We start from the raw sequence: 25,852 nt of genomic DNA on the forward strand, positions 1-25,852 counted from the left end.
ACTCCATTGTTTTGGGCAAAAACTTAACCAGACTGACTATATACTCCAAAATGTCTTCTTTTAAACCATGTTAACTAAAACAAGGCTCTTAAGTGATTTTAACAGTCATACTGATATATCTTAGTTTTAAAGGCACAATAAAAAAGGCTGATTTAAGGTTGATTTGCATAGTGAACCTTTTAAGAGCAACACAAATTGAAGAATTCATACACTCTTGGACAGCTTTAATATTAAAGAACGATGTGTTTTAGCTGCAGTAGCACTACATAGTCTAACATAAATTTATTCAAATGCATACAAAATGACTACCACAACGTTTCGCCAGGGTCTGTCAAAAGTCGAAAAAAAAAAATGTGGTGAATGTGGTGACACTGTGCTTGAAATTTAGCCCATTTAAATTACTAAATATTACTAATTATTAAATTACCATGAACTATGGCTCTGTGTGAATGTTTAGGTCACTAAAAGTGCTGTTTTTAAACTTCTGTATTGTACACATTATGACATTATGTTATACATATGGACAATATGAAAGGGACTAGTTGCAGAACAAAAGCTTGAGAGAAAAACGAGAGGACTGTCCTATAGGGCGGTTTACACCCTCAAAAAGGACCATCTGTTGTGGACTGCACAACATAAACTCCAGGGGACATTAGGAACGTTGTTGTCGACCACTGGCATGTGTTATGAAGCCATCCTGCTCTGAAAGAGGCTTTTCAAGAGAAACTGATGGTGGTGATAGAGTTGTTACGGCTGATCCACCAGCACAGTCAAGGCAGAAGTGCTTGATGGCTTCACCTCTGAGAAATAAAAACAGTTTTCAACATCTTGTCAGCGGGAAGACGAAGGACGTGTGAAACAAAAGGGCAGCTGATTTGAATATAATTAGAAAATGAAGGCATGCCTTTTGGATCTTTCATTTTGAACCACCCATTTCCCCCAAATCTAATCAATGAGAATACAGTTTTAAAGAATTCATGTAGCTGTTTTCACCTGCTGTAATGTTATTGGCTGTGAGATGGGATTATTTATATCCTAGAGGGGTTGAACTTCATGGTATCTTTTTCTACACCAGGTAGTGGTAATTATACAGGTGTCATAATGGTCTATATGCACTTTGAGTAACCCGTTGTGGATGCTACTGAATATGATTAAGGCCACTGCAGCCAAAAGCTGGTCAAATTACCCAAGAGTCACTGATTTTTTTTTTTTTTTTTTTCATTGATTGGTACTTTGTAATTCATGCACCGTGGTGGAACTGCAAGGTTATGGCTTAGTTTTATTTATTTATTCATTCATTTTGCCCTATCAGGAGCAAAATCAAGGTCAAAAGAATGATTAAAAAAAAAAAAAAAAAAAAAAAAAGGTTAGCCAGTATGTACCAGAAATAGTTTAAGTACATTAGGGGCTGTATTCTGGCCAAAAAAAATAATAAAAATACCAATTTCAACTTTACACAGAAGGCCATTATTCTTGAGATGCAACATTTTTAAGAGACATCATGACCTGTAGGGGTGTAAATTAGAGTATGGATCAGGCTGCATATTTATTTCTGAACCCCACCCGAGCCCAAGATTTTGCTTGTCCTCCATCGCTACGTTACATTTACTGCCTGAAAAAGCCTTTGTGTTTGCTTCAGTGTCATCACGTAAACTCCAGCACTACACAGGAAGTTGCCCAGAACAGAAGTAGGTCCATCATTTTTCATTGAAATAACGTCGATGTGATCAAACCCAGCCCGAACCTGAACATGATTTCTTAATATTTGTCCAGGCCTGGGTCGGGTATTCACACTGTAGTGTAACCCCGAACTGTAAAAATACAAACTGTTCAATGCACAACACACCCTACAAAGTGCACTGTGCGACAGCCATCCAACCACACACACACACACACACATTAATTAATGAATGCACTGAAAGTATCCTAATGTTTGTTTTACATAATCTAAGACTTTGCCTTTGCCTCTGAAGCAATTTGTTGATTTCATATTGTTATCCCAAATCTCTGAATGAAAATAATGAAAATAAGACAAAATACAGAGAGCATTTGAAATGCTAGTTTTTTTTCTCCCTAATGCAAAAAAAAAAAAAAAAAGAATTAACAGAAACCAAAACTGTGACTCAAAAACTGCAATACAAACTAAACTGTGGGTTTATTGAACTGTTACCTGATGACCTGATATTTGACTTGGTCATTGCCTCCTAATCATGCTCTAGAAGAAGAAAGGAAGTTTTTCTAGTAAAGAAAGCCATATCAAGGTGGGATGTGAAATCCTCAGTTTCCATTTGGCCAAAGCAACAAAATTGGCTTAAAATCTCATTTCATAATTCACTGAAAACTGTATTGTTCTACTGGATGATCTTTAATTTTATTCTAAGCAGGACCAAAAGACACACAATAAAACACAAATTTGCTGCAGGTTGACGCAGCGTCCGTCACCATCTTTATCCCAAACAGTGCCATTTTGTCTGACAATCAACACCTGGAAAAAAAAAAAAAATAGTTATTCCCTCACATCGCCCTCTTACTTCACTGAGTTATGGCTTTAGTTCAGCAGTCAGTATGACAATTTTCACACATGGCGTTGTTTCTGTGATTCTCCATTAATCAGTGGCAGGTGTTCCCTTCACAGCTGATTAACTTGTGTTGATGTGAAACGCTGTCAAGCCTCGTCGTCAGCCATTGTTTGCCGCAGTCTGTGGCGTAAGATTGACTTTTTGTATTCTTGCCACATCACACAGTCCAGGTTGTCTCGATACACACGGCCCATCTGGGCTCATGTGGGGTGCAACTGACTTGCTAATGCTCCTAGTCTGTCTTTATACAATGTGCCTTGGCATTACAGGGTTTGAAACACAACTTTATAGTGTGTTGACAGATGAAACTGAAATATAGAAAAGTCGACATGACTGCCAACATGTCATGCTCTTAAAAACGCAAAATATTTGTTTGAATGTGGTTCAGGAGCAATAAAAAATAATGTATGCCATACTATTACAAAGAAATGGGCATCTGCAAGTGGGAACAAATGCCTCTGTGTGTGTGTGTGCGTGTGTGTAAATACCAACTGTACAGGCAGCTCAGTCTATCCAATTTGTGTACAAATAATTCCAAATGATAAAAGTCATGTTATTTGTATGCAGATTCATGAGACCAGGTAGGTAAAGGATAGCTGAGAAAATCTTTATTCAAACCTGTGCTAACTTTAGTGGATATTTGATAAATGGTTCTACCTTTTCGGTTCCCTGCATAATAAGATAGATAATTAATTTAACTATGTTTAAAACCTCTTTAATTAAAAAAAAAAAAAAAAATCAAATATATTCCTGGGCAGCTCAACTCATACATGTACTCTGTGTGAACAAGCCTGTCCTAAAGCTAGAGATACCTCAAATTTAATTTGTTGATGTGCATTTATGTCACAAAACACACATTTTCAGGACTGCACATCCTGCACTCTTCAGCAATTTGAGTTTCGGCTCCATTCAGCTGACAGCGGCTCTCTTGCCACCATGTGTGTCTGCAGACTTATTGTTTAAATAAAAAGGTTTAAGCCGTGTTGGCCTGGGTCTGGCATTTTGTCACATCGTTGTACTATATGGTTTCCCTCTTGCACCGTGTCTCCTTCTGTTTAGCTCAATCACAATGTGTAGAGGAGGGAAGTCTGCTGTAGACAAATCAGAGCCACAACGCTGTCATTGTGAGCTAGCTTGCCTGACAGTACCTGGCAGCAATCATAGTGCCTTTGTGTCGCTGTACTTTACTGTATTTATTTATTTAAAAAAAAAAAAAAAAAAATTGGCAGTGCAGTGCAGGCCTGTTGCTCTCATGAAATAGTATATGCTGCAGCTACCAATCCATGAAGAGCCATTCTGGTGTCATCTTGAGTCTTCTTTCATTCCTCCTTCTGGTCTCATCATGCATTCCAAACTTTTGATGTCAACCTTCGGATGCATCCTTCAATTTGTGACATGTCTGGGAAATTGGACAGTGAGTCTGGGCAATCTGGAAAGAGATGGTTTTAAAATCGTGCGCACATCAAGCAGAAACACCCCACTCCCTTCTGCATTGCTGGGTCACAGGCAATTTGGCTTTTTTCTGCAGTATGCCTAAGTGACACAATTGTGCAGTTCCTGCTGTTCATTGTAAAACATAGCAAAAACCATTTATATGATCTTCCATCACAAAGCCATTAAAATATAATGTTATAGCCAGGCAGTACTTGAGCTGATGCAGCCTGTGCAGACATCAGCTGGGTGAAGCATAAGCATCCGTAGGGGCAGCATTTCCTCAGATGTATTCGAATGAGACATAATGCAAGTGTATTTTGATTTTTTGTGTGTGTGTGTGTGTGTAACATCTCCCACCCAGACTGTTGGCAGGCAATGGAGCTATGACTAATGTTCTTCCAGTTTGCACACTGGGGGTAAAATAAACAAATAAATAAATTCTGTGCTTTAGACCGAAGTTCAGAAGAGAACCAGTGAGCTAAAGGCAACGGGATGCTACCAAGGGAGGGATTTGTCAGGTAAACCGTAATGACTTGCATCAAAAGTCGAGTTCCTTACATTATACGAATGCACTTTGCCTGAGCTGCTTTTTTCAGCCCTGGTTCTTTGATGTTTAATAATGAATACAAGTCACAAAGCCAGACTGCTAATGTGTGAGTCTAGCCAAGAATCTATGTAAGGCATTTGACTTCTCAGACCCTGTCAGAAGCACTGTGCTCAAACCAGGCTAAACTGTCCTTGAACGTCCCGAGTTGGTATGAGTGAGAGAGACGGGGATGAAGAGCAGGAGATACAGACGGTGAAATAGGAGAGCCACTATTTCAATTGTACGCCATCGCAAGGTATCTCTCATCATCACGTATTATTTATTGAGACACTGTCCTTACCTTCCAGGTTCCAGTTTGGCACTGCCTGTCTGCGTGAGTAGAGAAGGCAGAGGAAGGGGAACAGGAAATGGATGGCTGACGTGCCATGGAGGATGTAAACTCTACGTTGCTCGTCCAGAATGCAGTGTGGCCATCCCAGCTGCGCACCGCCAATGGTGCCATGATCCAGTTATAACTGTGGGTGGGTGTCTAAAGCCTAATTTGATTGTAGGTATTTTTTTTTTTTCTTTTTGGTGATGTTTGGTCAAATCGGTTGTGTCTACCAAAGGCTCCTGTAATGATCAAAAAACAATTCTTCCTATAAAAATCAGAGAGTCAGAGAAATTATGTTTAATTTCTCTCAAAAATGCAGGCATCTGTAATCCTTCCTTTGTCTGCTTTTTCTGTCAGACATGCCCCACATTTCCTATGTACAAAAAAAGTAACAACATGGTTAAAGGAGAGTATATAATAAATCTCCATTGTCACAAAATCAAAGATGGTGGACAGGAAGCTTGGCTTCTTGTGTTTTTCTTCCAAGCACTACACTTACTGCTGCGCGAAAGGGGCCATTTCACATTATAAGCTATCTAATTTATTCATATAAGGTCTATTCACGCAAATTGAATTTTAGGCATGAAATACAATGCTTGAGAAGATTTTAAAAATAAAAAATGCATTGGTATGATTTTTTTTTTTCCAAGGCCAAGCTGAAAGAAAACTCCCTGACCAATTAGAGTACCTTTTGGATCATGCGTCTTAAACAGTCATTCAGTCATTCATGGATGGAGTGAGTTGTTGTAGTTATTGCAGCTTTTAATTGAGCACATTGCTCAGAGGTACGGCAAATCAAGGTGAACATCAACAAATCAAGGTGAACATGGCGTCTTTCGGCCATCTTTGATTTTGTTACAGTGGACAGGCAGGTTATACATGTCTGTAAGTGTGTCTCAAAGTTTTTTTGTACACAGGAGATGTACAGAGATGTGTCAACAGTGTGACGATAGACAAGTGAAGGCTTATTTGTTTGGTTTAGTGATATCCAACACAGTTTTTTCATTATAGACCTCTTTGACTTTGGGAGATGGATTTCTCTGCAGAGCCGCACAGAGGCACAATGGTAGACACAACAACGAATGCCAACAGAAATTACCAAAGGATCCTGTATGAGGGCTTCATAAATCATTGCTACATAGATTTCCTGCACTTTGGCAACTATATTTATCAAATGCTTGGCAAACTGGTTTGTAATTGCAGTGCCGTGCCCTCTATTGAACAACTCAGATGTCTTCAGAATGTAATGGCTGCTGACCCAAAAATAGCAAATAAAGTCATCAACACTCACAAATACGACACTTTTCATACTGCACAGCCACAGAAGGAAATGGATGTGTTTGAGCCCTAGGCTTTCCTCAGTGTATCTGCCCTCTATTGAAACCTGCTGCCCCGCTGCTGTCTCTGCCATCTGTCTGTCAGCAGAACATCCCCAAAACTTATTCTCCTGAATTTAAAAGGACAGATCAGCCTTGGGCCAAGAAACAATTTATTAGATTTTGATGGTGATCTGAGTCTGGGATTTCAGTCATTAAATTAAATATTTCAGCCATAACTATAAAACTAACAGAGATAGGGACTTGATTCCGATTCCTTAGGCCATGTTAACCAGCTAAAAAAAAAAAAAAAAAAACACTTTAAGCTAAAATTTAAGTGGTAGGAAAGATGTATTTTGATGTATCAGGATGTTAGATAATTGTTCAGCATTAGCTGAGGTTTGTGCTCTCTTCTACATTTAACTCCTGGAAAGAAGCCATTTTTACACTCTGAAATTACTCTATGAGCCTCCGATACACTATGTGTCTTTAAATTATGATGGAAAGTTAGAAAATTCTGAGAAGGCTTAATTTACACCTCTAGTTGAAACTGTTCAAGAGCACATTTGAATCCATCCAACCTTTACATGGTCAAATCGTTATCTGTAATAAAGAGTAAGGCTGGATATTGATTCATGTGGTGTTTGAAGATTGTGTATCATACTGTTCTCCCTCCCACCATTCAGAAAAGCAGCACAAAGGCACACATTCACCGGTTTTATCAGTGAAATTCCCATACCATTCATTCATAAGGAAGGCTGGGGGAAGTCGGGAATGTCACTTTGAATGCAACATATTGTGCTTCTACACAAGCCCGGATAGCCAGGCACAATGATATTTTCCACAGAGGACTTCACTCTGTATCCACCTCTCGACTGAGGCAGCCAAAAAATACAGCTTTAAAACTCTTCATGACCCATTTCTTTATCAGCAGAAAGCACTTATGTGGCTTATGGTTGCATCAAATGCATTTGCTCTTGGAAATTAAGCCTCCTCGCCTGACGGCTTGTGCAAAAATGGGGTATTTATGTGGAGGGTTCAATAAGCATAATTGGCATGCGCAATTATCTTAAAGCTAAATTACTGCCACCTTCCTCTGCAGTGGGAGTCTTCCTGTGAGAAACATGATTACTTGTTCCCTTATGTGTAAAGCAGGAAGGAACATACCAGACACCTGTGCTCACATTATGTGTTTTTCAGCTTTGTTTATTCAAGTGGACCAGTTAAAAATAAATACACTTTCCCACATATTGCCTGGCATAATGCCAAAGACCCACAGATGGGGAGGGAGGACAACACCTCTGAGGAGATGAGAAGGTCCCTCCTCCTGGAATTCAATTTAAATGGCCCACTGTATGTGTCTATGACATGAACATACCTGATGCCAGACAAAAGTTTTTATATTCAGTCTCAAGAATTCAATCTGAGTAAAATTCTTTAAGAAGAGGAAATATCAAAACACACAAAATGATGTATTGACCACTACAAGATGTTTAGAAGCACATGCATCCTCCACAGCTTCCTCCAAGTTTTGACTGGCTGTTATTTATGGATGTACATCGATGAAAAGATTTTGTCTTCAAAAAGTTGATTTTTTCAGAGATTTAGGAAAGCAGCCTCATTCTCTGAATGTTAGTGCCTGAGATTCGTCACATACTGCAGACTTTGTCATCCCTCAAGGCACGGTGTAGGACAATTTAAAACCTTTGTTTCCTGTAAAAACACAATTAAAACTTCACTTTCAGCGTTACAGGGATTTCTGCAAAGCAGAAGTATAGTATGTGATGACTAGTGCTGCAAATTCCCACTGTTTAGTGCAATTTTGGAAGTAAGGGTCTTTTTGACCTCCAAATCTGAGAAACATGTGACAGTCTGACATTTCCTCAATTTGTGCAGTTCAAAGGGAATTTATCTTGTCTTTCTTGTCGTCTTCATCTCGTCCTTGCACAGGTAATGCCGAGCCACATAACCAATCCTGGAGATGCCGAAGAGAAGAGATATTCTTGCCATTGTGTTGATCGTGTTACCCTGGACTCTGCTCATCACTGTTTGGCACCAAAGCGCTATCGCTCCACTCCTCGCCATCCGCAAGGGTATGCAGTGCACTCCATCCTGCCTTTTACTGGCTGTGTCATACATGAAGTGGGCCCTCGAACCTCACACTGCACTCCAGGTTTAGACAATAGGCCATTCATTTAGAGCCACTTACTAACCATGACCAGCTATATCCCATCTTCATAGCACTTGTCCAGTCATTATAAACCTATCAGTGTGGATTGTTTGTGTACATGATACAGATGTAGTAGTTACTGCACTTCATGAATTGATTCATTTCAATGACTTTTGACCAGCTGCATGTAATCACATATTTGCTGGACAGTAATTATTGATTAGCAATTTGAATCAAACTCAGGGATGTAGCCTACAGCAAATGACTTGCAGGTAAAGCATAGCAAATAACATATAAAATAATTTTTACACATACTGAATGAGATCTTTTTGTATCATCTTCCTGTCAGTTGAATGGAATTAATTGTTCAGATGCATGTAATAATGCAAGCCTTTCTCATAATAGTTTTGGTTTTGCTACTGCATTCATACCTCACCCAGTCACATGCAATAGCTTATCTGTTCAGTTTCTTCTTTGAACGACACAAAATCACACACAGCATTTACAATACCGTTCATAATACAGTATGTTTTGTCAGCCAGTTTAGCCTACCGATTTGGTTTTTACAGTTTAATCACCCAACATGACCTCTCATCATCAAACTTTTGTCCAAATTAATTACAGAGATGCATGAATGAACAATTTTAAATATCAAGTTTGTCTCCTTTATGGCTATCAGACTAGCATTTAGCCTGTACCTGTGAGGTTATAGTGATGTAATAATATCCAGTCTACACGCTGTGTACAAGTTTAAGTCATTAAAACACACTCAAGGCCCCCCTTCCCCTTGATCCCACGAGACCACAAATCAACAGTGTGAAATGTCAAGTATGCCGCACAGTAAACAAAACCAAGTCAGAGTGACAACAAATCAATAGAGCTCTTTCTCCTCATCTTGTAAAGCCTTAGAACAGAAATGTACATAATGCGACTAACAAACAAGAAGAGGTTTACACAAATGAACCACAAGCAGTCTTGAGTAAAACACAATTTACAAACAGTTCTGAGTGATGGCTTTAAACTGCCTGAAGTAGGGCGTTGGGGGTGTTTATCTTAACACTTAAGATAGTGACTGATAAAACGTCAATTACATAGATTTATGCTAAAACTGACTTTGGAATACCTTCTTACGATTGGCTTATGTTTCTTGTGCCAATTGTATGGTCTACTGGAAAATGCCATCCTCTGGGTATAATGTTGTCCTCCCTAAAGAATTCACTTTCTCATGTGGAAAAGAAAGCGTTGCTATAATAAAAAAACATAAATTAATGCCTCATGTGACACAGTGGAGATTTAAGACAGTATATAAAAAAATGCCAATGCTATTTGACCCAGCTCTGCCCACAGGCTTCCTTTTGTTTGCTCTTAAAAGAGGAGCTGGAGGTTTTGGCAGGATGCTTGCTGGCAGCCTGTGTCGAACATCTGGCCATCAGCAGATTGTGTTAATCTATGTGCTGCAGAAAAATCTTCTTTATGTTTGAGGTGTGAATGGAGCTCAAGCTGAGCAGTGACAGAGATTGCCATTAGCTGTCGCACAATGAAGAAAGAAATTAACGACCTTAATGATTCTATAATTACATTCCATCCATCATAACCGAGTGACTGCAGCCACAGTATCAAACCCTTTACCGCAGGGGTAAACGCAATAGGTATTTTTATGCCACTACGGTCACAGCCTGCTGATGCACTGCTGTTTATTTGCAACCTTTTAAGTAAAGTGTTGTTGTCAGGTTGGTGTTGCTTACACTTATTAAAAATGACCTTTATCTTCTTACAGTTAGAGAAAATAAGAGAGAAGCTGTGTTTCACGAAGTAAAACAATCACAGCATGATAGTGTAACAGCAGCAGCAGGAATGTTTGATTTGTGCATTGACTGTCAAGGAGTGATTCACAGCCCAGCTATCACTCATACTGTCTCAATAAAAGGAAAGATGTTGTGAGAGGTTTTACACACATCTAATATCTTTTTTTTGAAAAGTTGGACAAAAATGATATAAAAAGGAAAATATATCTTCCATTTTGCTGGCTCGTCCTAAACGTCGTTTCCTAGTAGAAATCAGAGCCCCTGCTCTCAGGGAGTAGAGTATGGCTCACCTCCTCCTTCCCTTCGCGTTGTCTCTCTGTCCATCATCTGTGTTATCCTCTCACAGTGCCTGCTTTCGCTTTTTGCAGCCTGTCACCACCTAGTAAAAGAGATCTTTATCATACCAGAGAGGCTTGCAGTCCAGCGCCACCGGCTCTCAGGTACACTTCACCCCATTGGGTTTAAGTCACCTGAGGCAAATATATAAAGAACAGCCCAAGGGTGTGCTAATGCCTTACATGTCTTCTCATCCCCGAATCTGCAGATGATGGCATCGAGGGCAAGAAGGAGGCAGGTGGCCAGGTGCAGGACTCCAAAGAATACTGTGCCTCGGATAAGGACATTGTGGAGGTGGTGAGGACAGAATATGTGTACACGCGGCCGCCACCTTGGTCCGATGTGCTGCCCACCATCCACATCATCACCCCCACATACAGCCGGCCGGTGCAGAAGGCAGAGTTGACACGGCTGGCTAACACCTTCCTCCACGTACCCAACCTGCACTGGATCCTGGTGGAGGACTCCCAGAGGCGAACGGCTCTCGTCACACGGCTCCTCCGAGACACGGGGCTCAACTACACCCACCTAAATGTGGAGACGCCCAGGAACTATAAGCTGCGGGGTGACACTCGGGACCCCAGGATCCCGAGGGGCACCATGCAGAGGAACCTCGCCCTGCGTTGGCTGAGGGAGACCTTCAACGCCAACAGCAGCCAGCCGGGAATCGTCTACTTTGCTGATGATGACAACACGTACAGCCTCGAGCTGTTCGAGGAGGTTAGTGATGGTGTTTCCCAACTGTCCTGCACCCCTGTCAATAATGTTAACTTTTTCTTTTTTTTTTTTGCTTCTATATGAAATGTAATTGCCATACTGCACCTCATGTGTATTGTTAGATAAGTTAATTGACAGAAAATGAATGAAGAACAAAGAATGACAAGAAGACAGTACATTCATATCAATATGTCAGCATTGCTCCTATTAACAAACCAGCACCATAAACCTGTTTTCACACACCGCATTTTTCTTACCACCACTGTCTTTTTCGAAGATTAAAAAAAAATGAATAGCACTTTTGGGTTGATCAGTCTTCGTGTTGTGATTGGTCGCCTGAAAGGAAAGTGGTTGACTTCATGGCTACTGACGTCAGCTGCTTGACGTGAACTGCTTTTTCCTTTATTTTTATTTTTTATTTTTTTATAATCCAGTCTGTCAGGACAAGAACATCATGTACAGAACACCGTTATGATATGACAGCAACATGGCCATTTATTTAGTGCATCCAGAGGTGGGTAGGGTGGTTCAAATATTATATCTTTTTCTTTTTCTTTTTTTTTTCCAGTGGCATTTTCCATGACAAATGTTTGACTCTTTTTCATCACCTTTTTTTCCAATACAACAAAATTAATGAATTGCGGTTGATGTCCTTTGGTTAATTTGTGTTGGAGAACAAACAAATCAAATGCGTTAAATTGCTATATTTCCACTGCAGTGTACTTTTTTTTTTTTTAAATGCATGCATTCTTGTGGCTTCATCCTAGAATCCTAAAATACAGCTCACTATGCTATTGCACAACTCTACAGTTCACTGCCCAGCTGTATACTGTAGGCATCTGAGCCACATTATGTGGGGAGGGATTGAGCAATAAATTCCCAGGTATGTGAAGCATTTCTTTGCCTTTTAATAAGTGCGGTCAGAGATCTGGAGCTACTGGAAAGAAGTTTGGTCATGTAATCAGTACATCTCAGGCCATCCATCTTGACATCAGTTGAATTACCTGAGCGGACACGGTCTGGGTCCTCGGAGTATTAGCCTCAAGTCTTGTTAGTAGTGCAGACAGGAGCCGTAGTAAATGGGGCGCTGGGTATTGACGGGGCCTGTCATTACCTTTCTCTGGGAATCAGCCGAAGTGCTCCGTCTCCCTCAGAGGCCCTCCATCACCTCCAACAGGCCTATTTATGGGCTAAAGTAACAGCCCTGAGGGGCCTAGCACAGAGAGAGAGAGAGAGAGAGAGAGAGAGAGGTGGGGAAGAGGGAGAGATGAAGAATTCAAGAATAAGAGAGAAAACAGAGATAGGAAGCAGTTCACTTCAGCCTATACCTGTTTACTGACAGAAGAGTAAATGTTTCCAATGTTTCTTGCTGCCCTGAGATCAGATAAAAGAATGGAGACACGGCTGAAACCGCATGGCACACTCGTCTCTGTGTTAAATATCAAGAAGTACATCAGGATGTACAACAACCTTACACCAGATGCAGCGCTGGCCGCACTACTGTCGGGAACACGAAAGCAGAATGATGCTGATTACTGAGAAACTGATTTCCTGTTTCTGTTTTTGCTTGATTGCAAGTGAAAACTAGCTTACTGCCATATGCTGGGCAGCTGTGAGTGTCTTACCAAATGAAAATAAAACAAATCACTAATAAAAGCTCACTAGAATTTACCAGCTGTAATTAGTGCAACCATACACTGAAGTCACATTATATCCTCAACAAAGGATTCATAATGGAAACATTCAGTAAACACTAAGCAGGGAGTCCACCTGTGCCTTTTATACAGTGACGTGCCACATCAACCAATCCCAGTGCATACTGCTCAGTCCTGATGGAGATTATTACATGACAAACAGGCATATTGGGAACAATTTTATCTATAAACTGCAACACATTCTTTACATTCATCTGGATCTTTGCTGCTATAGTAATTTATCTCAGCTTACTTGACAGCCTAATGGACAGACAATCTGTCTCTGATCTGCAGCCTCGGATTGAACTTACATTAGATGTGTTGGCTTCTTTTAGGGCTGCTGAGGATGTGATGCCGTCTTAGCTGCCCACCGACAATCTGTTTTTTCACTGCAGTCAAGAGGGATCACAGGAAATATTATATTTTCATAGAGACATCAGCATCTCTTTCTGCTAATGCATTATCTATATAGTGCTGTAAATATACCTTTTAAAGCATTAAATGTCTATAAAAAGGCATGGGCAGACACTCAGCTGTAAATCCTGAAAATTAAAATAGCTAATGAAAAATGCATTTCCTGCAATTAAACTACATCCCTGTAAAAAGCACTACATGAATTATTAAGGCTTCGTAAGATATGGTCATGGTGTCTTTCCAAACTACAAAGCTATTTACTGGCATGGCATGTATCTATTTTTATCCTTTCTGCTCTGTGTTTGAGTCGTTGGGGGAAAAAAAGGTCAACAGCCTGAATGGCTGAAAATGGCACATTCATTCAATCAAGCATTTCTTTATTTTGGTATTTTCAAAAGATTCTGAAACTGATGAACAGAAAACCAACTTCATTTGTGATGCAAATTATGGTAGTACCAATCAGCTTTATTTCCTCAATTTTAAATAAAGCTATTTCAAAATTTAATGAAAAATGCAGCAGGATTCTCAGAGTTGAACAGCTCCTCCAACTTTATGATCTGCAGGCAAAGATCCACAGAAATCTCCAGGGGCAACACTCAATTTGATTTCATCTTCACAGCCCATCCCTCCCCCCTCAAAAAAAAAAAAAAAAAAAAAAAGAAAAAAGAAAAAAGAAAAAAAACAGAGATTAATGTACCTGGATGCCTGCCTCCTTTCCCTTTTTCAGAATTTGTGATTAGTTTTCTTTGTATTGCCTGCTCTGACTTTGGAAACACTGGCGCCTCATCCCTGTAGACCTCCCACTAAATGGAGCAGGAAACAGAGCTTTAACGCACACATAACTGTATGGATGCAAGCGTACAGAAACTCAAAGGCACACACACAGCCAGAGAGCGCTGGAAAACTCAATACAAACACATCATATCCGCCAAAATGGGGCAAGCAGAACTTTTTTTGCTACATTTTCATTTGTTTGGCTGCCAGCAGAGGAGGGGATTTGTGGTGTTCTACCCTGGCTGCGATTCCCACCAGCGGCAGCATGCGGAACACTCATTTTCACTTTTTCAGGATAGACGGGAAAGTGACAAGCCTCTTGACATTGCTTGCAGAGAGCCTGATTTATGCGAGTTACAGCTATATATATGAGGGAGCGGGCATGTGAGGTTTGGGTAAAATGGGTTTGACAGCTGCATAGAGTTTAGAGGAGCGGGTGTCCATCCAGGAGGTCGATGTGTTGGACTGTGGCCTGGCTGGCTAACAAACCCTGGGGCAGCTGGGATGACCTTGAGCAAGACAAAACAGGAAAACGCATGTATGAATATGGGGAACTGTGAGTGAGAAAGAGAGAGAGAAGCAGGGCATTGCTGAAAAATGTGTGGCTACTCTTCATTTCAGGCAGATTTTTCTATAATGGATATAGGATTAGAATGGGTAAGAGGGTCAGTGCCTGTCTTGAGACTGTTTTATAGATAGGAAAGAGGACGTGGGACTAGTAATGAGAGATGACAGTGTATGGAATGCCGATGGGACCAAAAGTGTCTTGCAAAATACTTGTCAACACAGCCATTTATTACCCCTTATCACATTCAAAAAGGTATGTGGATGGGGGATCTTTTGCCCGTGTCATTGCATCTTCAAGCACTTAAAGTCACAATGAACCAGAAAATGGCTTTTCCAACTTGCTCACTAATTTTCCACACCAGAATATTCACCTAGTTAACATTAAATACCAAATAATTTACTAAAATCTCTCCCATGTTTGTACTTTTATATTAACATCTCAGTAATTCCACATCCTGGAAAACATGATGGTGATGATGATGTCAACAGCAGGTGTGAACAAGAACTGGTGAAACTGTCACATTTTTCAACAATCTCACCCCTCCCACCAAATAAAACTGCCTTTCTCTTGCAGCTGATCTATTGTTGGTTCATTCAATTCGATTCGATATTATGTGTAAAGCATCAAATCATAACAGAAGTTATCACAAGGCGCTTAACAGAAACCCACCAGATACTGGCCAATCCTGTAGACCAAAACCTCCCCCAAGAGCAAACACAGTGCAACAGTGGCGAGGAAAAAAAAAAACTTTTAACCTCGAGCAAGGGAAGGGTTGAGAGAGAGAGAGAGAGAGAGAGAGAGAGCACATTGCAGAACATAGAATAATGCAAGTTCAACATAGGGCTGTATAGCAATAATACTACTACTACTGATAATAATAATAATAATAGTAACAACAATAATATCAAGAATAGTAATGACAACAATTATCAGTCTGACTGTAGTGGGAGTGAGCAATACTAATAATCGGATTAGTAATGGTAAAATTAATGACAACTAAAATTGATATTGCAGAAATTTACACTTTGGAAAGATGCCTCTCAGCATTATGTCCTGCCCCACAATCTGATTTCACAGGAAATACATCAAATTAAGCAAGAGGTTCTCAAAATGCTGTTGTTGATGATGTTCCTTACATTTGCATTTATATTTACATTTCTTTCCATGGAACACCTCATTGACCTTCCATAAGACATCAGGTTGTAACTCTAACATTAATAGCATATAGCAGTTCTTTAACACGCTCCAAAATAGCGTGCATTATAGCGCAGGTGCTTACATGCCATGTGATCAACTCTGTGTGCAGAAATGACAATACATGGATCATCATCAGCGGGAGAGCTTGAAGACGTGATGACAGGGAAAAAAAGTGCCACTCCAATGTGTATTTTTATACCCTAATAAGATGTAATACATGGCTGTGTTGACAAGTATTTTGCACACATCCACATTAAACTTCCCTAACAGTGTCACTCAGTATCACATTACCCTTATCACAGACACCTAGACGGATACACATAAACACACATTATCTTCCCCACCCTGAACACCATAGATACTCAAAAATGGAAAATTACATTTTAACATGTAAATGACGGAAATATAACGCATTGTAGTGGATATGTAATGGACCTATGGCTGTAATTCACCACAGTCTGTAATTTGTTGTAATGTTCAACAAATACAGTTGTGATGTGTTGCTTGAGACAGTATGTTGTTGCAGTGGCATTATGGGTAATGCCTTGCGGTGGAAAAGTAGCGCTGGCTGGGTTTTTCGGGAAGTGCAAAGTCGCAAACTTGGTCAGCAGCGGCATTATGTTCAACCTGTTGGTTAACACAGCAATAAATGACACAGGCAAAGTTGTTGATGTTGTTTCACCACCACTTCCACTGTAGTCTTGTTACTGATATGTGCATATAAGGACATGTTTCATTGTGTATGTGTATTATTATTATATTAATGTTTGGTAGAAGAATTTTTGAGGTTTTGAGGTTACATTTTGGATGTGTTTGAGTTTTGTATGGAATATTGGGTATATATGTATGTAATGTAGTTGTGAGTAAGATGCAGTTGTAACAAATACATATTTTGTGATGTGTTGCCAAAAACAAAAACAACAAGAACAAAACAATACATAACACCCAGAGCTCAGACAGCTCCAGCCAAATCCTATCTGGATGGCTGGCACAGGCATTTTCCTTACGGGTGGAGTGAGCAAGTCTGGAGAGAGATTGCTGATATTTGAAATCGATGAATTCAGCCAATATCTCCTCGTCTTGTCCACTAGCTGTCCGTTCTCTGTTCTGTGTGCTGAAAAAAATGCCGGTGTTTGTACATGGCCCTGGGTCGGGTCCACCAAGCACTATTCCAGCCAATCAGCAACAGGAGGTGTTTGAGCTTGTGGACAGGATAGGGGGGAGGAGGCGGGGGAGAGGAGAGGGGGAGAGGAGGCAGTGTGAGCGAGAGGGACAGTAAATCTGGCTGTTGATTTCAAATCAAATATCAACAGTCTTTCTCCAGAATCGCTGACTCCACCTTTAAAGCTCAAATCCATGGATTCCCCAAACCCCTCAGCCAACTAACATGCTGTTTAGACTCTGCCGCTGTCTGATCCCCTGAGCTGACCACACAGCAGTTCATCAGATATCAATCCAATGCTGCAACTGGGATGCAAAGGTCTGTTTCTACCTGATGTGCACAAACACATGATGCATGCTTTAACAAATACACACAAATACACATAAGTGTGTACAAACAAGCTTGCAAGCAAGAGTAAAACAAATAATATATATATATATATATATATATATATATATATATATATATGAGCCCACACACACACACACACACACACACACACACACACACACACACACACCTTATTTCCACTGCTTCCACTACAAAGGGCCTGGCATCATTATTTCTGGTGCATTGAGTTTGATTAAATGACTATGCTATGTTTCTAAACCTCCTCCTTCCCTCATTATAACAACTTCCTTTTTATGACTGCGGCAGCTCTTGCCTGCAATAGTGAGGGAACAGTTGCAGAGAGCCAGACAAAGAAAGGGTGGGCGAGATCTTTTGATGCTGGAAGATTAAAGGACAAAGCAGGGACTAAAGAGGATGGAAGAGCTTTTACCTTTCAAGAATCTGCTCAGCCAACCAGCGACTCAGCCACTTGCTTTAATGGCCGGACCCCCCCCCCCCCCCCCCCCCCCAGCCTTCCTGGCAATGTCCACATTTACTCTCTTAAAAGATGGCCACATCTCATCATCTCGTAGTAGGGCAACTATTGAACAATGTGTCATTTGCCTTCGCCAAACAGTTTATGAGCTACACATTGTACAGCAGCCTGGTCAATATGTCCCTCCTTTCAGAACGGATTATAGGAGCAGCCATAAACAGCCTTCATCCATGCAGTTGTGAAACTGCCAGTTGGTGCTCTAATGTCTCCCTGTCATGTACGCTTTTTCAGATGACTAATCCTGTCTCTCCCCTCTCCTCTCCCTAGATGAGATCAACCAGGAAGGTTTCAGTGTGGCCCGTGGCTTTTGTGGGTGGCTTGCGGTACGAGTCGCCCAAGGTCAATGCAGCTGGAAAGGTCTACGGGTGGAAGACGGTGTTCGACCCCCACCGACCCTTTGCCATCGACATGGCTGGCTTTGCCATCAACCTGAGGCTCATCCTCTTCAAGCCACAGGCCTACTTCAAGCTTCGGGGGGTGAAAGGAGGGTACCAGGAGAGTAGTTTGCTCCGGGAACTTGTCACGCTCAATGACCTGGAGCCTAAAGCAGCGAATTGCACTAAGGTAATTCTGATTTTATTTAGATTTGACTTGAAAATTTGCCCAGCATGCATACTATTTCCCCCAGTACAATTCTTCTGCTACTAGGCAGCAAGACTTGAGCAGCTGGGGGTTAAACAGTTTTTCCTCAACTTTGTCACAACATTACAGTGAACTGAAATGGTCAATTCACTTGTCCAAGTAAGTCCAGGAATTTAAACCAGTGACCTACATGCAAAATGATCTTGAAAAATGGTTTGTTAAATTTGCCAGGTTTTTAAGACTCTTTTGGTCATTTTATTCCACCATGATGTTAAAAACCTCAGTTTTAGCATTCAGTGCAGGTTCTACCATATCCCGATAAGCAAGTCAATATTATTATAGTTTTATGAGCTCTATAAATGCAATGTTTGTAGCTGCACCCTGTTGACACCATAGGGAGTGCATAGTCAAAATGAGGCAAGACATCACTTGTGATTAGATGTAGTCATACACAAAAACACGGTCAGGGCAAGAAGAAGTATTACTTTATGAATAAATAAACAAATAATGTAGGGGACAACTGTGGTTGGTGCACGATGCAAAATGTAGGGTTGATTGAAGTAAGGACCGTTTCGACTCAACTGGCAAAAAACAATGACTTATCAGTGAGTTAGGTTGTTAATCAAGACCATGTAGACTCAACCTTCATATTTTGTGCTTATTCCACTTTTTTGGTCAGTTGAGTCTGCAGGGTCCTCACATAAATGCAATTTTACATTCAGTACGTTTGACTCTTTGTTCTTTAGAAATATATGTCAAAAAGCCTTTATTTTTAGCCTTTATTACATGGTTATACTGCTTTAAGAGTTGCCTAAAGCCTCAATTTATCAAGAGTGCCTGATGACATTAAGACCAGAGCACCTTTTTTCTATTATGTCAAAAGCTTTATTTTACATAACTTTACATAATTGGTGGGTCCTAGCAGCACATAAGCTCCTTTTCCTTTTCGATCTCTAACAAGGCAAACAGAACACAATTATAAGTTTCTGATGCCTCAGACTAATTTCAACGGCCTTGAGCTAGCAACTCCTCCACAAACTGAGTGCAGTCTTCAATATAAACTACTAGAGAAACTTGTAAAACTTTTGTTTCTTGGGCACTAACAGCATAGGTTACACAACTAGAGCAAGAATCAATACAATTTCTGCATTTTTTGGCAAAACTGGTGTGAAAAGATGAGGATTCTCCAATGATTAGAATTCTAGAGTAAATTTGTTTGTAAAGTTAGACCGCATTCATTTTATTTCCTGCACAGCCAACTTCCACACACATATGCATGTCTATGCCTGTATGCACACTCTCTTGCACACTCTCTTGCACACATACACACACACACACAAAGTCAGCACCTTCAGGGTAGAAGCAGAAGTGTTCTTCTCCATGCCCTCTTCATCCTCCCTGCCCACAGCCTTGGTCTGGGTCGCTTCACTAAGCCTCTCTCTGGGCAATGAGGAGTCAGCCAGAGGGCTTTAACTAGCTGCTATCAGCACCACCAACACCCGTACACACACACACACACACACACACACACACACGCATACACAGAGAGAGAGAGAGAGAGAGAGCGAGAGAGACAGAGACAGAGAGAGAGAGACCTTCAGCCAGCTTTTTCTCGCAGTCCTCCAGCCATTCAGAGGGAGAGATGAAAAGAGGGGATTCAGGGAACGGTTGAGAGAGCGGAATTAGGGGTGGAGGGATGGGAGGGGGGCCGGGACGTCATACTGATTACAGATGAGTGTCAGGATGGACAGAGGGGAGGGAGGAAGTGGAGAGAGGATGGTGTGTCATGCACGGGCATCTCTCATCCTTATAATCCACCTCTTCAGATGCGAGTCTGACTATTAACCTCCCCCCCCTACACCTGAGTAAAGTGGGAGTGGGCTCCTGGCATATCTCAAACATGGGCCATGCATAATTCATGGCTGCTGCCACAGCGAGATGAAAGGAAAGAACGTTCCAACACAGAGGAGAGGAGGGTAAATGAGCTCAGCAGGTTTCATGTTCTTTTTTTTCCTTCTCCCCCTTATTCCCCCCGCCATCATTTTCCTGGATGTTTGTCCGGTCTCTGGGGCCGCATCATCACCCCACTCGAAGGCCTTGATAGCACCCTGTACCCAGCAGCACTGTGCTGTTGGGGGATGTTCAGAGTTAAATCTCTCTGAGCAGGATCTCGGCAGAAGGTACCCATTTTTCTACAGTCAGGAAAGAACCTGAAAGAGAAAATATTGAAAGGGCAGCATCATATCTGTAACATGAAACACTGGTTCAGCCCCTCTTCACCCTGTTCCAATGCAGAGTTCATGCTCATGAAATCATATTGCAGACAGACAAGCCCTATGGTACTGTATGTACTGTCCAAGATGTGAGTCAGTGCTTAGAAGAACATCCGGCACAGCAGGGATGAAAGGGAGAGCAGAGTGAATGAGTGCATTAGGAGAGGAGCATGTTGCTAATGTTGTGGTTGTGTGTGTGTGTGTGTGTGTTTTTCTTCTACCAGATACTTGTTTGGCACACAAGAACAGAGAAACCTGTCCTTGTCAATGAGGGGAAAAAAGGATTCACAGACCCCAACGTGGAGATTTGAGTGTTTCCTCCAGACTATGGTAAATAACAATGTCATGGAAAATATTTCCTCTGTATGAGTCACTAAGTCGCAGAAAAAAAAATTCTATCTCAGTTCAGACGTTATGAATTAGTCCTCTTTACATGATCACGGGTGAGGCACACAGCATGGTAATTGCCTCTCAGAGCTGTCTTTGTGAAAATCAACTTTTTTATACAGTAGAAAAAAACAAGTCTGAGGACATGTCTGGTGGTGTTACACAACATTTCTTTACTGAGACAGACACAGGTCACCTAAAGTCCACGCTTTCACTGATTTCGTTTCCTTAACACACAGATGTATTTCACGACACATTTCAGATAAACACATGTCTAAGCATTTCTATGTATGACCAACAGGTCACATAGACAGATACCACACTTTAAAGCATAAAATATATTTTCTACACTCTGTTGATGTAATGCAATATTCTCCCTACAGTGCAGTGTCATTTTTGACCCAATTATGCATCTAAGGACTAATTGTAAAAAAAATCAGGACTGGAGCAATGAAACACATAATTAAGTTTTACTAAAATGTCATCAGTGCTATCCAAGACATTGTGAGTGACATACAGACAACCTGAAACATGGGGGCACCCCCTTTGGCCATTCAGTATTACGTTGAAATTTCCACAAGAACGATGACATGCATCTTTGCCTGAGGGTTTATCAAAATTTGATCAGTGTTGTTCAAGATATTGTTTGTAATGGACAGAGGGACCACCAGCTGACTGGGGGTGATCCATAGTCCCTCCACCAAAATCCTCTGTTTGGTGGGTGAGGGGCTGCAATTTTTAGAAACAAAATATAGGGAACAACTTCAATTAGTGCATTGAAAACAATATTTCACAATCCTTGTCTAAAGGTGCAATACATCCTTTTGAACACTTAATGACATCTTTCCTTCACTCATTCAAGAGGATTAAAGAACATGAAATGAGATTTCACCTGGACTCAGTGGTTAGTTTTCATAAAGATATTGTGGCTTCATTTTCATTTGTCATTTCTATTAAGAAACAATTGTTGTCCATAATTTAAAAAATACATATGAAAGCAGGTTGCACTGAATTAAACTAATCCTTTGTGCTCTTTCTCGGTATATCTTTCTCCATTCTGTTCCAGGTAATTGGCCCTGGACCCTGGAAGGAAAAATCAAACAAACAAACAAGCATAAAACAACAAAAGACAAAACAAAACAAAACATTAAAAAACAAAAACAAACAAACAAACAAAACAAAAAAAACAGAAGACCAGAGTATCTCGCTCAGTGCAAACAGCACTCACGTCTTAATCATATGAGAAAAGGACTGCCTTCGATAGGGGATTTAATCCTCTTGACTGAACAGTAACTCTTTTAATATATGGATTAAAACAGTACAAATGTATCATATTAAAGCACAGATTAGTACAAGATGGCAGTATTTATCAGGTCCAAGTGTTGCCATTATGGGTGCAGTGAAGAGGACATGAAGGGACGCGCCAGTGGATCAATGCGGACAGATGTGCTCTGCGCCTGCATGGTACTGTAACCCACTGACAACAACCTGACACAAGAGACAGCACAACAGCGACGCATAAAGCCAGCGAATCAACCAAACAAGCGTGAGCAGGTTAAAGAAAACCCCCATCCCTCCACCTTGAAAAGAACAAAACAAAACAAAAAAAAATGCACGCATGGGTCTGGATCTACACACTGAAGACGTTTTTCAGAAATGACAAATGACTGACACAAGTGGCAGATTCCACTTGAGGTTGAACTCGAATGTTGGTTAAGGATGGAAGGACACAGCCTGCGTCTTCAATTTGGACAAAGAGGCGGCTACAAGGACAACTCATCTCTCAAATGGATTTTACTTTCAGCAAACAGATATAAAAAAGGGAAGGAATGTCCTTTTGTATAACTAGGAAATGTTTGCTTTAACTTAATTTAATTGGTTTGGGTGTTTACAGGCATTTTACTTGCTAGTTCAATACTACTGACTCCTACCTACATTTGACTCATGGGTTAGCATTGTCCATTTTATAGTGTCATTACAAGTCACACATCTAAACCCACCCATACACTTGAAGTGACTGCTGTCTGAAATGGATCTCTTATGCTTGGGAGCTGAAACCTACATGTCAACGTTAAAAGCCCAACACTCTGCTTAGCACTTAAACCTACACAGGCAGTGTTGCTTTGTGGCAACACGTGTAAATAATAATAACAATAGTAAATAATTTCACATGAGAACAATCAGAGGATTTTTCTTGGATTTAAACGAAAGAGCATTGTAATTACTGTATTTATATGCTAAAAAAAAGAAAGGAGAAAAAAAGTCCCTCCCCTCCTGTCCCTCAGTGACATGACAAGGCACAGGTTCACCCAAGTTTTACCACATGGAACGAGTAATAGCACATCGCCAATTTAATTTGGTAACACGTAATATGACACATTCATAATGCCTGAACAAGACCTTCATATCAGCTACATGGCAGGTTCATGACTGCAGAGCCAATCCTTATGTTAAAATTTCCTTTACTGTGTCATTTGTTACATTGCGGTTGGTACGATGCGTTAGTTTATCGAGTTTCCCCTTGTTCATGTACATGAGCTGTTGGTTAACAAGGGTCAGCGGGAAGTGTGCAGATACACCATCACAAAAACAGTGAAAAGACAGAAAGTCATTAATTTTATATAAAACAATTAAACAATAATGCACAGTTGACATCCAAAACCCTATATTATGCTGTAGGCATAAACTGTTTGAGACAGAAATGGCCCATAATATGCATTTAGACAAACAAGCTACATCTGTAAACTAGCAAAAACAAAAAATTATATATATATATATATATATATATATATATATATATATATATATATATATATATATGTAAACGGACTTGTGTAACTTAAACTGGTCTTTGAACTGCAGGTGAATGTTAGGAATAATAGATAAAAAGAATATATGCATGGCCCAAAATATTTTGTTATTCATAAAAAACTATGGCTTCAACTCAAGGACTGAGACTACATATGCTACTTTGAAGTGGCAGCAGGCTGACGGTAAGCACAACAAAAATAAAGAGTTCGAGTCTTATTTTTGTTAATTATTCGATAGTTAACTCAAAGCATTTGTCAGTATTATGGACTGATATCAGTATTTAATGGTTTCTTTTTTCTAGAAGTATCCATCAGCTGTGCACTAAGTGCTGGGGACATAGTATCATAAAAGGGAATACGTGCAATTCCCACAATAGAAATCCTCAATCAGTAACTATGAAATTATATAGCTGCACACTATAACAAAGTTATTCTGTACCTCGTATAATAGAATCTCTCCTCCACTTGATAAATCATCTGTCCTGTGCAATACACAGCGGCGGTTCTTATCTAACATTGCCCAGCAGAAGTAGTTGGAGATAATTCAAACACTGAGCCTCTGTACTATTGCCAGATTATCTCTGTGCACCCCCCTCCCACCCCAATCCCCCCTCCAGCCCCGCTCCCACCACTCAAAACACACTGTTGCAGTATGAAAAGTTACAAAGACACTGCAGCCTCTCGAGTGCATCAACTGGAAAAACTGTGTTATTGCACATTTTGCTCGGAACATGATAAGATACAGATCCAAACAATGACTGTATTGTATCTGTACTGTAACTCGCTGTTTTCCACTGACTGCATGATACTGGGCTGCACAGGGATCTGCCATTTAGATCAAAGACGAGGAACTGATTTTCTGATTTGTTCTATTCTTCAACTTGTCAACTTGGCTCCCATTATTTATTAAAAAAAAAACAATCTTAATATATTTATTTATGTATTTATTTTAAGTGTGAATATGCAATTGAATTATAGCGGTGTCCACAAACAGAATAATTAGTTTATGGGTTAGCGCTGCCAACATGCGACGCACACCGTCTCCTTTGTAGCACCGCTGATGATCTATGTGCTCCTCATCGTCTGTGTTACTTGAGTTAAACGGTCATTAATCTCAGTTAATTGCTCCCCAAAAATATTCTGGGCAGTAAAAAGAACCGACTGAGGAGCTATACTCCGAAATATTGCATTTGTTTTGGGAAAAAAAAGACCTTTTGAAGTTTGATATTCATTATCTCTAAATCTACAGGACCCTTTGTAAAATGCTTTTTTTTTATGTCAGCTCCTCTTAAGTACAATAATTTGTTTTCATTTTATGCAAGTTTCACAACAGTAGGTATTTTTTCCCAGGTGGTGGATTTCATCTCATTTTGGAGTGAAACTTCACTTCCCCTCTCATTTTATGAAGGTTGCTCATGTTAAGATGCTGAAAACTAGAATCAGAGCCCAGTGCAGAAGACTGTGGTGCAGATGTGGATGTGGCTGGACTGATCAGGAAGGTTTCTGTGATGGTATGATGTTGTCCTGTGATGTTTACTGAGGCAGCTTCAGGCATGACAAAGCATCCTAAGTAATACCCTGAATGATCGATTGTGCTTCACCTTGAACATTATAATTTAAAACAAACCTCCAACATCAGATTTCAGATATGTTTTGACTCCAACAAATAAAGCACCAAGCAATATCTAGAACTCAGAGATTTCTTGAGTCAAATAGAACCCACCTACACATCTACTTTGCCAGTACAGATTATTCAGTATTTACTGTCATTTGATAATTACCCTCCGAGGGCTTCTCTAAGGCACAATACACTTCACACAAGTCCTCC

The 25,852-nt window shown here is 40.4% G+C and overlaps 1 protein-coding gene across 1 annotated transcript in view; it reads left to right on the forward strand.

The window, feature by feature from the left end:
- The window catches only part of b3gat1a (beta-1,3-glucuronyltransferase 1 (glucuronosyltransferase P) a), a 79,925-nt gene extending 57,089 nt beyond the window's left edge, over positions 1-22,836 (forward strand). The window contains exons 3-9 of the mRNA XM_030067780.1: positions 4,908-5,081; positions 8,200-8,342; positions 10,593-10,664; positions 10,769-11,280; positions 18,240-18,536; positions 21,052-21,157; positions 22,281-22,836. Of these exons, the coding sequence (XP_029923640.1) occupies positions 8,231-8,342; positions 10,593-10,664; positions 10,769-11,280; positions 18,240-18,536; positions 21,052-21,138 (1,080 nt within the window). The 5' untranslated portion in view covers positions 4,908-5,081; positions 8,200-8,230 and the 3' untranslated portion in view covers positions 21,139-21,157; positions 22,281-22,836. The remainder of the gene's footprint in view (positions 1-4,907; positions 5,082-8,199; positions 8,343-10,592; positions 10,665-10,768; positions 11,281-18,239; positions 18,537-21,051; positions 21,158-22,280) is intronic.
- Positions 22,837-25,852: the final 3,016 nt, after the last annotated feature.

This window comes from Myripristis murdjan, chromosome 13, assembly GCF_902150065.1.
Source record: "Myripristis murdjan chromosome 13, fMyrMur1.1, whole genome shotgun sequence".
Classification (NCBI taxonomy): domain Eukaryota; kingdom Metazoa; phylum Chordata; class Actinopteri; order Holocentriformes; family Holocentridae; genus Myripristis; species Myripristis murdjan.